The sequence below is a fragment of the Lactuca virosa genome, chromosome 4 (assembly GCF_052849685.1).
Source record: "Lactuca virosa cultivar CGN04683 chromosome 4, Lactuca_virosa_CGN04683_v6, whole genome shotgun sequence".
Taxonomy (NCBI): Eukaryota; Viridiplantae; Streptophyta; class Magnoliopsida; order Asterales; family Asteraceae; genus Lactuca; species Lactuca virosa.
The window spans coordinates 314,109,659-314,121,310 of record NC_136429.1 but is presented as its reverse complement, the minus strand read 5'-3'; the positions used below and the strand labels follow the sequence as shown (position 1 = coordinate 314,121,310).

Genomic DNA, 11,652 nt, shown 5'->3' with positions numbered 1-11,652 from the left:
TGTATGAGATCCAATAAACCCTCACCCCTTTCACAAGTACCAGTGAAGGGTGACTTGGTCATCTTTCCAAGTAAACAAGACTCGCACACTTCATCGTCCCTAAGGTTGAATGACTCCAACACTCCATCCTTTTGGAGTTGGGCTATGCGTTTCTTGTTGACATGTCCAAGACGACAATGCCACAAGCATGCTTTATCCAAATCATTGGAAGAATCGATATACAACACATCATTTCCTAAATTGTCTACAACCATCATAGTTTCATATATTCCATTACAAGGCAATGCTTCAAAATAGAAAACACCATTAAGAAAAGCATTAATAGAACCCTTTTCATTATCAAACGAAAATCCAAATCCTTGTGTATATAAACCATGAAAAGAAATGATGTTTCTTGCCATTTCTGGCGAATAGCAACAATTATTCAACTCTAGTCCTAACCCACTACTAAAGTTTGAATCTTGATGATGCATTTGTTAGATCTAACTAGTTTTGGATGTTATGAGTTTTTGGTCCTTTTAGTGAATAAAGTTTAGATCTTGAAAGTTTGTGACCTTGTAATGGATAAAGTTGGAAAGTTTATCCATCTAAACATCATTTTGATTCAGATCTGAAAGCTGGAGACTTGTACTTAATGGATTAAGTTGGAAAAAGATGAACTTTTGGGTCCCTTTAAGACTTAAAGTCTAGATCTTGTTTGTTGGGACCAATCTAATGGATAAAGTTGGAAACTTTATCCATTCTAAAGTTATTATGAACAATAAAAATGTGATCTTGGCCCTTCTATCCCTTCCATGCAAGAGTTGTGATGTCTTATTGGGTCAAGAACTTAGGGTTTTAGACATTAACCACTTTATAACCATGCAAAGTCATAAAGTTGGAAACTTTATGACTTAGAACATCATTCTGGGCTTGGATCTGAGTTTTTGATATAAGATGAAAGAACCACTTTCTAAACTTTCGTATTTCTGAAAGACCCAGACTTTCATACTTCACAATATTGTTGCTCCAAAACATGCTACATGCATATTCATAAAACAATATTTTACATTGATAGTTTATTTACATAGACTGGATACAACCCGACTATTAAGATTTTTACAAAGTTTTATATATATTACATATTTCCCCAGGAATACAATAAAAAAGTTATATATTATCTATTCTGCATCTTCTACAAGTACAAAACTATACTGGATGCTTATCACCTGCAATAGTTTAAACATTGAGAGGGATAAGCGGGTGACGCTTAGTGAGTTCAATAACAGTTACAATATAACATTATGCCATATACATATCAATATGACAGAAGCAGGGACAAAGAACAAGAAGGGCAAATGAGTATCATATGACAGGCTTTCCATAACAACGAATAATCAGATTCAAAGATTTGTAATCAATGAGACATAACAATTTCAATACTTGATATACATCAATAAGACTTTAGCCCAAGTGGCGCAGAAAATATAATTTCAGAATATCATTTTACTAGAATACACAGGCTTTCAGCCCTATCTTTGTATTTTTCTAATGCCAAAGTGATGCTTATGTCATACACTTCATGGCCAAAGGCTACATACCAGTACCCAAGTGATGCTTATGTCATACACTTCGTGGTAAAAGGTATATCTCATTATCATAATAACATGGGAAAGCACATTGAACATATAACACATAACATACAATTGTCCCTATATTGAACTCACCTTGAAATAACCAGGGGTTAAAGTATTAATTTGGGCAGCACTTCGACTTTAAATATGACTTTCTGTGACGAAACCGGGGATTTTAATTGAAAATCGGGTCTTACTCGGGCAGAGTTCGACTTGTAAATATGATTTTCTCGGAAACTTCGGAGCGTCGTGACTTGTTTCGGGTGTCGGGAGTGATATCGGGGCTTCGGGGGTTAAAAGTGGGTAATGAAGAAGTAGAGAGTGAGAGAGAATAGGTTTTGTAAACAAAAACCCGGAGGTCTTGCTCACTATTTATAGGGGCTGAAACCCGGATTACGTTGGGCGTAATCTTCCAGTACGCGGGGCGTACTGCCCTATTAGCCATTACGCAGGGCGTACAGCTTAGTACGCTGGGCGTACCCTGATGCGTGGCATCAGACGTGTCGAACCTGCGTGATACGTGTCGATTGCGAGGAATAGGCAACGTGGCCAATCTCGGACCGTGAACACGAGTAAGCTGGGCGTACTCCGAATTTCCAAACTTCAAAAATTCGTATCTTTTGCATACAAGCTCCGTTTTTTACGTTCTTTATATCCACGCGTAGGTGAGATAATACTCTACAACTTTCGTTTAGACTCCATCGGCTAATTTTGACTTTTATTTTTAATATTATATTTTTAACGGGCCGGGACAATAAATGCCCATTAAAAATTCATAACTTCTTCATCTAACGTCCGTTTTCGTCTGTCTTTTTACCGTTGTACTACTATTGACGAGACCTTCGATTCTCGTTTAGGTTGCGTCGGCTAAAAATCACTCGATCTTTATTTCGAGTTTTTAGTTGTCTACTGCTATTCCGAAACTTAGAAAAATCATAACTTTCTCATATGAAGCCAGATTTGGACGTTCTTTTTATGAAAATTCTCGGTTTAACGAATACTACGACTTTCATTTAGATCATAAGGGCTAAAAAGTAGTTTATCGAAAACTCACTTTTTACGTCATACGGCGTCGTGTCGGTTCTATCGCGAAACTTCAAATAGTCATAACTTCTTCGTTATAACTCGGATTTCGATGAGGTTTTCGCCTAAATGTTTCTAACGAGATTCTTTACAACTTTCAATAATAAAATTTTATTTATTTCAAATTTTATATTTTCGTTAAATTTCAATATTTGACATTAGATTGGAATCTAATAAGACTTCCAATATTTTCCGAGTGATTCTAAACATAGTTTTACTTCATTTCTAGTAAAAACTATATGTTAGAACTCAACGCTCAAAATCACATAATATTTCATAATATTATTCATTTTTAAAATTACATAACACGATAACTAAACGTGTATGTTACATAAGAACTTAATGGAATAAGCTCTTAATGGAGTTTGGGACTTGTGAAGGTACGCCCCGCGTACGCACTCTGATTCGAATCGGTTGGGTTGACTCAGTTGACCTAGTTGGTTTGACCAATTAACTTTGCCAAGTTTGACCAAGTTTGACCTTGAGGGTATTTTGGGTATTTCGGGATTTTGATTTTGGTTGGTCACTTGGAGGAATAGGTGTCGGTTGGAGCTGAGAATCGGAGTCGGGACCTCATCAGCTTCTATTCAATTTGTGAGGTGAGTTTTCCTCACTGTAGTAACAGGGTCGAAGGCACCAATGCCGGCCCTTTTGGATTGTTATCCTGGTTTATCGTATGCTTGTATGCTGTGGTGATCTGTTAGATCGGTATCCTGGTAGATAGGATGATGCTATGATTAGTGATCTGTTAGATCTGCCTGTTATCTGTTCTGGCTATATGTTTCTAGTAGCATGTGTTGATGTAGTGTGGTTGGGTTAATACTGTGCTGCTTTGTGTTGCTAGTCGACAAACCCTGTAATATTTATATCGGTATGCTATATGCCTGCTTATCTGTTATGTGTAAGTCGACATGTGTGTGTGTGGTCGGGTTGAGGCGGTCATGTTTTGTGCTGAAAGCTAACAGACCCACGGCGACCCGGATAGACTGAAGGCCCTGCGAGGCAGACCAGTCAGGCCGAATGCCCGACGAGCGGTCCGGATAGACTGTAGGCCCTGCGAGGCGGTCCAGTCATGCCGAAGGCTTGAGAGCAGTCCGAATAGGCTGTAGGTCCTGCGAGGCGGTCCAGTCATGCCGAAGGCTCGAGAGCGGTCCAGACAGGTTGTAGGCCCAGTGAGGCGGTCCAGACATGCTGAAGGTTCGGTATACATGTTGTTATTTGTATATGTGCTACCGTTTGTGTGTTGGTACTTTGGGGGAACTCACTAAGCTTTGGGCTTACGGTTTCAGTTTATTGTTTCAGGTGCTCTAGATGTTTTGGCAAGACGAAGGCGTAACCGTACACATCCTCGCGTTTTGAACTTATGGTTTCTGGGAAACTCTGATAATGTGAATGATTTGAAAACTATGTGTAAATAATTCTAGTTTTAAATAAATGTTTTGGAAACAACGGTTTTGTAAACACTTCTATAGAAAAAGGATTGTTTTGGAAAGTTTAAATTTTACTGAAATTTTATAGATGTTACAATTACATTTGTGGTTTTCTTATACTCCCTCCGTCCCAAAATTATTGTCCACAGACAAAAAACACATAGATTAAAAAAAGCAATCATTAGTTTTGTCTTTTTGAGTAAAATGACCCTCTTGCCCTTTTCTAAAACCAATGAGAAATGTGCGTTTGTAATTATTCAAATTTACTTTATTAAATGCTAGGGGTAATATGGTAAAAGTGTATATCTACTTTTGGTAGTGGACAATAATTTTGGGACAAACTAAAATAGTAAGGTAGACAATAATTTTGGGACGGAGGGAATATATTTTTACAAAATAACTCGAACAAATCAACCGTCAACGTTTATCATTTCAAATAGATTGTAGTAATTTTATGTCAGGAGAGTGTTATAAGAAAATCCAAAGAACAAAATATGTGAAAATGAATTTCTTTACCTTGAATAAAGGCAACCACAAGAAGCACATAAACTCAACCCACATTAAGATTTTTGCACCCAATTTTAATTCGCAAACACATTACAATGTCTTTTTAGCAAAAAAAAAAAAAAAAAAAAAAAAAGAAAAAAAAAAGAAGGTAAAATTTGATTAAAAAGGTGATTTCACTGGCGGTGAAATTTTCGTGTGCCACTAGCGAAAAACATGAATATTTTGGTGGGCTAATGTCATAAAAACCCTTAAGTTTTTAGGGTTTTGTCGGTTTTGCCCAAAGTTGAATTTTATGTCCGTTTTTACCCTAACATTTTCCAAAAGATGTTCGGTTTTACCCTTTTACCGGTGATAACAGGTTACCATTATATTAACTTCGCAAAAAACCCTTCAGTTTACAGTTTTTTTACGTTTTTACCCTTAAGTTTATAATTTTTTTTACACTTTTACCCTATGTATTTTTTTTCATATTATACGTATTCATGCAGAAAAATCATATTTATATACGAAAAAGTTTTAATTAAATATTGTATTTACATTTTTTTAATGTTATTTCTTTATATATATATATATATATATATATATATATATATATATATATATATGTGTGTGTGTGTGTGTGTGTATGAGTTTTTTTCTTGGATAAACCATTTAAGATGTAAAAAACACAAATTAATATGTTTTTAGAACTACAAATACGTATTTTATGTATTTACAAATATACATATCAATAAAAAAACTTGTTCAATCATAAACATGTTTATATAAATATATACATATATTTTTAGAAGTGTAAATATTTATTTTGATATATATGTTTTTTTTAAAAGTATAAATATATTTTTAGAAGTATAGATACATATTAATATATAAAAATATAAAAATATGTATTTATACTTCTAAAAACTATATCTATAAAACACGTATTCATAATTATAAAAATATTATTTATATTTTTAAAGGGTATAACCTTGCAAAAACACACACACACACCAACAAATATATATATATATATATATATATATATATATATATATATATATAACATTAAAAAAAATATAAATACAATATTTAATTAAACATTTTTTCGTATATAAATACGATTTTTCTGCATTAATACGTATATTATGAAAAAAATTATTTAGGGTAAAAGTGTAAAAAAAATTATAAACTTAAGAGTAAAAATGCAAAAAACGGGAAACTTAAGGGTTTTTTGCGAATTTAATATAATGTTAACCTGGAAAACCTGTTATCACCGGTAAAAGGGTAAAATCGAACATTTTTTCGAAAATGTTAAGGTAAAAACGTACATAAAATTCAACTTTGGGCAAAACCGACAAAACCCTGAAAACTTGAGGGTTTTTATGACATTAACCCTATTTTGGTCAATTTATCTTAACTTTTAACTAAATTTAAAAAAAAAGTAAATAAAATTAGCTATTTCTCTTGAACATAATAAATAAACTTTAAAAGTAAATAATGATTATGTGTGTTTTAAAAAAAATATAGATAAAAAAAGAATTTTCTCTTATTTAAAAATTAATATATAATGGTTCCATTTGAAAATAGTTTGGACACAAAGGGGTAGTTTTTTTTTTTGTGAAAATCTGCGCAGCCACTTTTGTCTGCGCCGCGCAGACATATGCCTTCGCAGAGTGTTTGTTTTTTGGAAGTGTGCATATCAAAAAACGTCTGTGCGAGGTCTTCCTGACGCAGACATGAGCCACTGTCTTCAAAGGTTTTCATATGTCATTTTAACCTAAACCAAAAAAAAAACATGGCCCCTTGTAGTTTTTTTCATTTCTTTTTTTTTTTTGCTGAAAATGTATTTTTAATATTTATGACATGGAATTAAATTTGAAAAATCAATTTATTTCAACTATTGCAGATGTTAAAAACAAACAGTCTTTTTATTATAAACGACAGACATTTGGTCCACCTCTTCTGCCGCAGAGGCTTGCAGATGTGGTCCGCAGAATTTAAAAAAAACAAACAAACAAACAGAGTCCTTGTGGTTGTGAGTGGTGGGCAACTACCAAAACCCTAATTTTGAAGCAAGACATCAGTCATTTCAAAATTTCAATTTGCGCGCCTCTTCACCTCCACTTACCGACGCTCCTCTCCTCCCTTCCCCCACTACCATTCACTCAGATCTCACTGCAGCTTCGTTAACAAACCCTAACACCCAAATCAATTTCAAAGAAACTCGAAATGGGTGCCGCAGAAAGCCGGGATTTGGAAATCTCCGACTCTGAATCCGAGGAAGAAGAACAGCAGTCTGAAGAAGAAGAAGAAGAAAATTACGAAGACGTCAAAGACCACCATTCACCCTCCAAAACCCCAACGAAGACACCCTCGTCTGTTGACGAAATTGATGCAAAGTTGAAAGCCCTAAAACTGAAATACCAATCTAAGAACCAAACCCTGAAGAATGCCGTTAAGCTTTACATTCATACCGGTGGAAACACTGCTCAGTCGAAATGGGTCGTCGCTGATAAGATCAGTTCATACTCTTTCGTTAAAACGACCATGGAAGAAGACGGAGACGATGAAGAGGGAGATGAAGATCTATATTGGTTTTTGAAAGTCGGGTCAAAAGTTCGGTCTCCTGTTGATCAACAGTTGCAACTGAAGCCGATAATGGATCAGCGACGTATAGATTTTGTCTCAAATGGTGTTTATGCTATGAAGTTTTTCAGCATCGAGGATTACAAGGTCTTCATCGATCAATACGAGAAGTGTTTGTTTGAAAACACTTACGGGTTTGAGTGTACTGATGAAAACAAAGCCAAAGTTTATGGAAAAGATTTTGTATCATGGGCAAATCCTGAAGCTGCTGATGATTCCATGTGGGAGGATGCTGAAGACAGTTTCTCCAAAAGCCCTGCTTTCAAAACTCCAGTCAGAGCAAACCATGACCTAAGAGAAGAGTTCGAGGAGGCTGCAAAAGGGGGAAGCATAAAAAGCCTAGCATTAGGAGCCTTAGACAACAGTTTTCTGGTAAGTGATTCCGGCATTCAAGTTGTCAAAAATTTCAGCCATGGCATCCATGGAAAAGGGGTTTATGTCAATTTCGACAGCTCCATGAAAGGTCACACCGAATCCACACCTAGAAAAGCTCTTCTAATGAAAGCCGAAACAAACATGTTGTTAATGAGTCCAATGAGATCTGGGAAGCCACACACCAATGGTCTCCACCAATTCGATATAGAAACAGGAAAAGTAGTCACCGAATGGAAATTTGCAAAAGATGGAACTGATATCACCATGAGAGATGTAACAAACGACAGCAAAGGAGCTCAAATGGACCCTTCTGGATCAACTTTCCTGGGTTTGGATGATAATCGTCTTTGCAGATGGGATATGCGAGATCGACATGGAATAGTTCAAAATCTCGTGGACACAAATACCCCTGTCTTGAACTGGACACAAGGTCATCAATTCTCTAGAGGCACAAACTTCCAGTGTTTTGCAACAACTGGTGATGGATCCATTGTTGTTGGATCTGTTGATGGAAAGATAAGATTGTATTCCATCACTTCCATGAGACAAGCAAAAACTGCTTTTCCTGGACTTGGATCACCAATCACTCATGTTGATGTTACTTACGATGGGAAGTGGATTTTGGGAACAACTGATACGTATTTGATCCTTATTTGCACTTTATTTACCGATAAAGATGGGAAATCAAAGACTGGTTTTTCAGGGCGAATGGGAAATAATATTTCAGCTCCAAGACTTTTGAAATTGAATCCTCTTGATTCTCATAGAGCTGGTGTAAACAATAACTTCCGTGGGGCCCAATTCTCTTGGGTATGTTTCAATTTCACTTTACCCCTTTTACCTTCTTTACCCTTATTCTTTTGATCTTATCATATGTTCATAGATTGTTGTATTGTATATGTATAAGTATAATGTTTATGTTTTGTGTTGATTATGGGCATTTTGGTAAATTTGACATAGGTGACTGAAGATGGGAAGCAAGAACGCCATCTGGTTGCTACTGTGGGAAAGTTCAGTGTGATATGGAATTTTCAAAAAGTGAAAGATGGGTCCCACGAATGCTACAAAAACCAGATGGGATTGAAGAGCTGTTATTGCTACAAGATTGTCCCTAAAGATGACTCCATTGTTGATAGTCGTTTCATGCATGAAAAGTTTGCAGTTACTGATTCACCTGAAGCTCCTCTTGTTGTTGCTACTCCAATGAAAGTTAGCTCTTTCAGCATATCTAGCAGACTTTCTTATGCTTAATCAAAAGATAATTCTAGTTGGTTTTTGTTTACATTTAAAAAAACAACTTTCTTGATTATTGTTGTAATGATTAAGGAGAATTTAAGTACTTACTAGCTGTCGTTTATTGATGAAGGTGTTTGTTGGTGTGTTTATTTTGATTATTTTGAATGTTTATGAATGAATGGCTGAAAAGGGTTTGGATAAGTTGTGAGTTTCCATCACATGTTTTGATATTAGTGGGGCCCAAACAAACCCTAACCCTTTTTGGTTTTCTATGCTCCACATTTGAACTTTTCAAGGGTTGTTTTGATAAGGAGAAAGAAAGAGATGAGTGTTTCAATTGGGAGAAGCTTAGCATGTTCTTGTTCTTCATCTTCTTTTGTAAACTACAATAGTACAAACAGAAGAGCATTTGGTACAAGTGGTAGATGCTATAGGAGTTCAAGATTCTTGAAAACAGCCATTAAAGCTCAACAAAGACCTACATGGCTTCCTGGGCTTGACCCTCCACCTTATCTTGATGGAACGTGAGCCTTACAAATTACAATACAACATTTGATGATACTCTTGAATCTTGAAATCTTTATTACATTATATCTTTTATATTTTATATATTATTTTTATGTAAAAAGTCTTGCGGGAGATTTTGGGTTTGACCCACTTGGACTTGGAGAGGACCCGAAGAGCTTGAAGTGGTATGTGCAAGCTGAGCTGGTTCATTCCCGTTTTGCCATGGCTGGAGTTGCTGGAATTCTTTTCACTGATGTGAGTTCGTTTTTTGTATAGGGTCGCACAGTGTGAGAGTTTCAGTTCCAATGTACATCAGACTTTTATGCTGTGTCAGTGATTTAACAAATTGACCATCTTTTCCCCATAAACACAAAATAACCACCTATTTTAAAACGATTCCTACAAACCGTGAAATTCAGATAAAGGCTGCAAAATGACATCATTTCACATAGAATGATGATGAAATACGATTTTCTTTACATACTCTAAGGTTACTTTTTTTTATGGTGGAGACCATTGATAAAGCAATTTTACAATTCGCGATTCAACCCATTGCGAAATTGGTCAATTTGTTAGTCTAAAGGTAGTCACTTTGTGAAATGAAGCACATCATTTTTGTCAATTTTGTGATTATCCCTTATAAATAGTTTTTTTTTTTTTTTTTTTGGTTGTAGTTGCTTCGGGTAACAGGGATAAGTGACTTACCAGTGTGGTATGAAGCGGGTGCTACCAAGTTCAGTTTTGCGAGTACTAGAACACTGTTCATTGTTCAATTACTTTTAATGGGGTAACTTAACTTAAAACTCGATTTTATTTTATCTTGTATTGCTCTTAAAAGTTAAAATCATCTGATTTCTGATTTTGAAACTGAATTTGGAGTTTGGACAGGTTTGCTGAGACAAAAAGGTACATGGATTTCACTAATCCAGGGTCTCAAGCAAAAGAAGGCTCCTTTTTTGGTTTAGAAGCTGCCCTAGAAGGTTTAGAACCAGGGTATAATATCACTCTATAACCATTACTACTTGTAATCACCTTCAATTTTTTTTCATTTTCATTTCATTCCATGGTCAAATAAAAATTTGCATAACCTATTTTCATATATGTAGCCCTCAACAACAAATCTTTTGAAAAATTATCATTTTTTAATTAAAATAAGGTTTTATCTATCTAAGAAACTTAAAAAAAAAAATTAAAAATTGTTATAAGGTTTTAACGAGATTTTATTATTTTTAAATTTCAATTTTTGTAAAATAAATGTTTATTAATTACAATTAAATAATATTTTATAGAACAAAATTGAAATTAACAAATGTCATTTCATTTTTATGGACAATAAACATGATCATAAAATGATACGACTTGTTACATTATTATATAATCTTTCTATTCGTTCATAATTTCATTTCAATTCCATAAGAGCAAATTGACAGTTTATGCATATGTATGCAAGTATGCAACAGATATCCTGGTGGGCCATTGCTAAATCCTCTGGGCCTTGCTAAAGATATAAAAAACGCTCATGAGTGGAAGCTTAAGGAGATAAAAAATGGTGCCAGCTTTTTTTTTTTTTACCTTTAAATTTGGATTATTTCAGGGTTTTTTGGACTAATTTAATTGATGTTTAAACTTTTAGGGAGGCTTGCAATGGTGGCAATGCTAGGAATAATCGTGCAGGCTAACGTGACCCATGTGGGGCCCATCGACAACCTTGTTAAGCACCTATCCAACCCATGGCATCAAACCATTATTCAAACTCTTTCTGGATCTGGTTCTTGACAATATTGTAGTTTTATTTTCTAATATATATTTTTTTATAAAATGTTAAAAAGGCAATCTCAAAAAGACAAAAGCCACTCCATAAATATAAAATTTCAAAAATTAAACCCCAAGTCCTTTTAGTGTTTCAAAGATTTATCATCAGTGATTACCATTCATTCAGTTTAAAAACTGGAGATTGGTTAATATCCTTTTGTCTGTTACAAAAACATTATATATATAATTTGTTTTGTTATAACATATTAAGAGAGAGAGAGAGAGAGAGAGAGAGAATCTTTTCATTAGATTGAAAACGAATACATCACTACCATCTATATACATACATCTAACTACCATAACTAACTACCATAACTAACTACCATAACTAACTAGAATGGTAAATTACAGAATTAACCCTCAACTATAACATAAAGTGACCAAATATACATTTCTATATCTAATATTCCCCCCTTAAGATGGAAGAGGAGAATATATATTCTTCAAAGACATCTTGGACA

At 34.6% G+C, this 11,652-nt stretch overlaps 2 protein-coding genes across 2 annotated transcripts; both read left to right on the top strand.

Annotated features, from left to right (window-relative positions):
• The first annotated feature begins 6,675 nt into the window (after positions 1-6,675).
• On the top strand, positions 6,676-9,021 carry LOC145108493 (protein CYPRO4-like). The gene is made up of 2 exons (XM_079045530.1): positions 6,676-8,446; positions 8,597-9,021. The coding sequence occupies exons 1-2, from the start codon at positions 6,845-6,847 to the stop codon at positions 8,885-8,887; spliced, it is 1,893 nt and encodes a 630-aa protein (XP_078901656.1). The 5' UTR covers positions 6,676-6,844; the 3' UTR covers positions 8,888-9,021.
• A 121-nt stretch (positions 9,022-9,142) lies between these two features.
• Positions 9,143-11,198, top strand: LHCA5 (photosystem I light harvesting complex protein 5). Its single transcript, XM_079045531.1, has 6 exons — positions 9,143-9,396; positions 9,502-9,634; positions 10,054-10,166; positions 10,268-10,372; positions 10,840-10,928; positions 11,013-11,198. The coding sequence occupies exons 1-6, from the start codon at positions 9,197-9,199 to the stop codon at positions 11,153-11,155; spliced, it is 783 nt and encodes a 260-aa protein (XP_078901657.1). The 5' UTR covers positions 9,143-9,196; the 3' UTR covers positions 11,156-11,198.
• Positions 11,199-11,652: the final 454 nt, after the last annotated feature.

Coding starts and splice junctions, on each gene's coding strand:
- LOC145108493 (XM_079045530.1), top strand. CDS start 6,845: ATGGGTGCCGCAGAAAGCCGGGATTTGGAAATCTCCGACTCTGAATCC. Junction 8,447..8,596: donor GTGGGGCCCAATTCTCTTGG/GTATGTTTCAAT, acceptor AATTTGACATAG/GTGACTGAAGATGGGAAGCA.
- LHCA5 (XM_079045531.1), top strand. CDS start 9,197: ATGAGTGTTTCAATTGGGAGAAGCTTAGCATGTTCTTGTTCTTCATCT. Junction 10,373..10,839: donor CTAGAAGGTTTAGAACCAGG/GTATAATATCAC, acceptor AGTATGCAACAG/ATATCCTGGTGGGCCATTGC. Junction 10,929..11,012: donor GCTTAAGGAGATAAAAAATG/GTGCCAGCTTTT, acceptor TTAAACTTTTAG/GGAGGCTTGCAATGGTGGCA.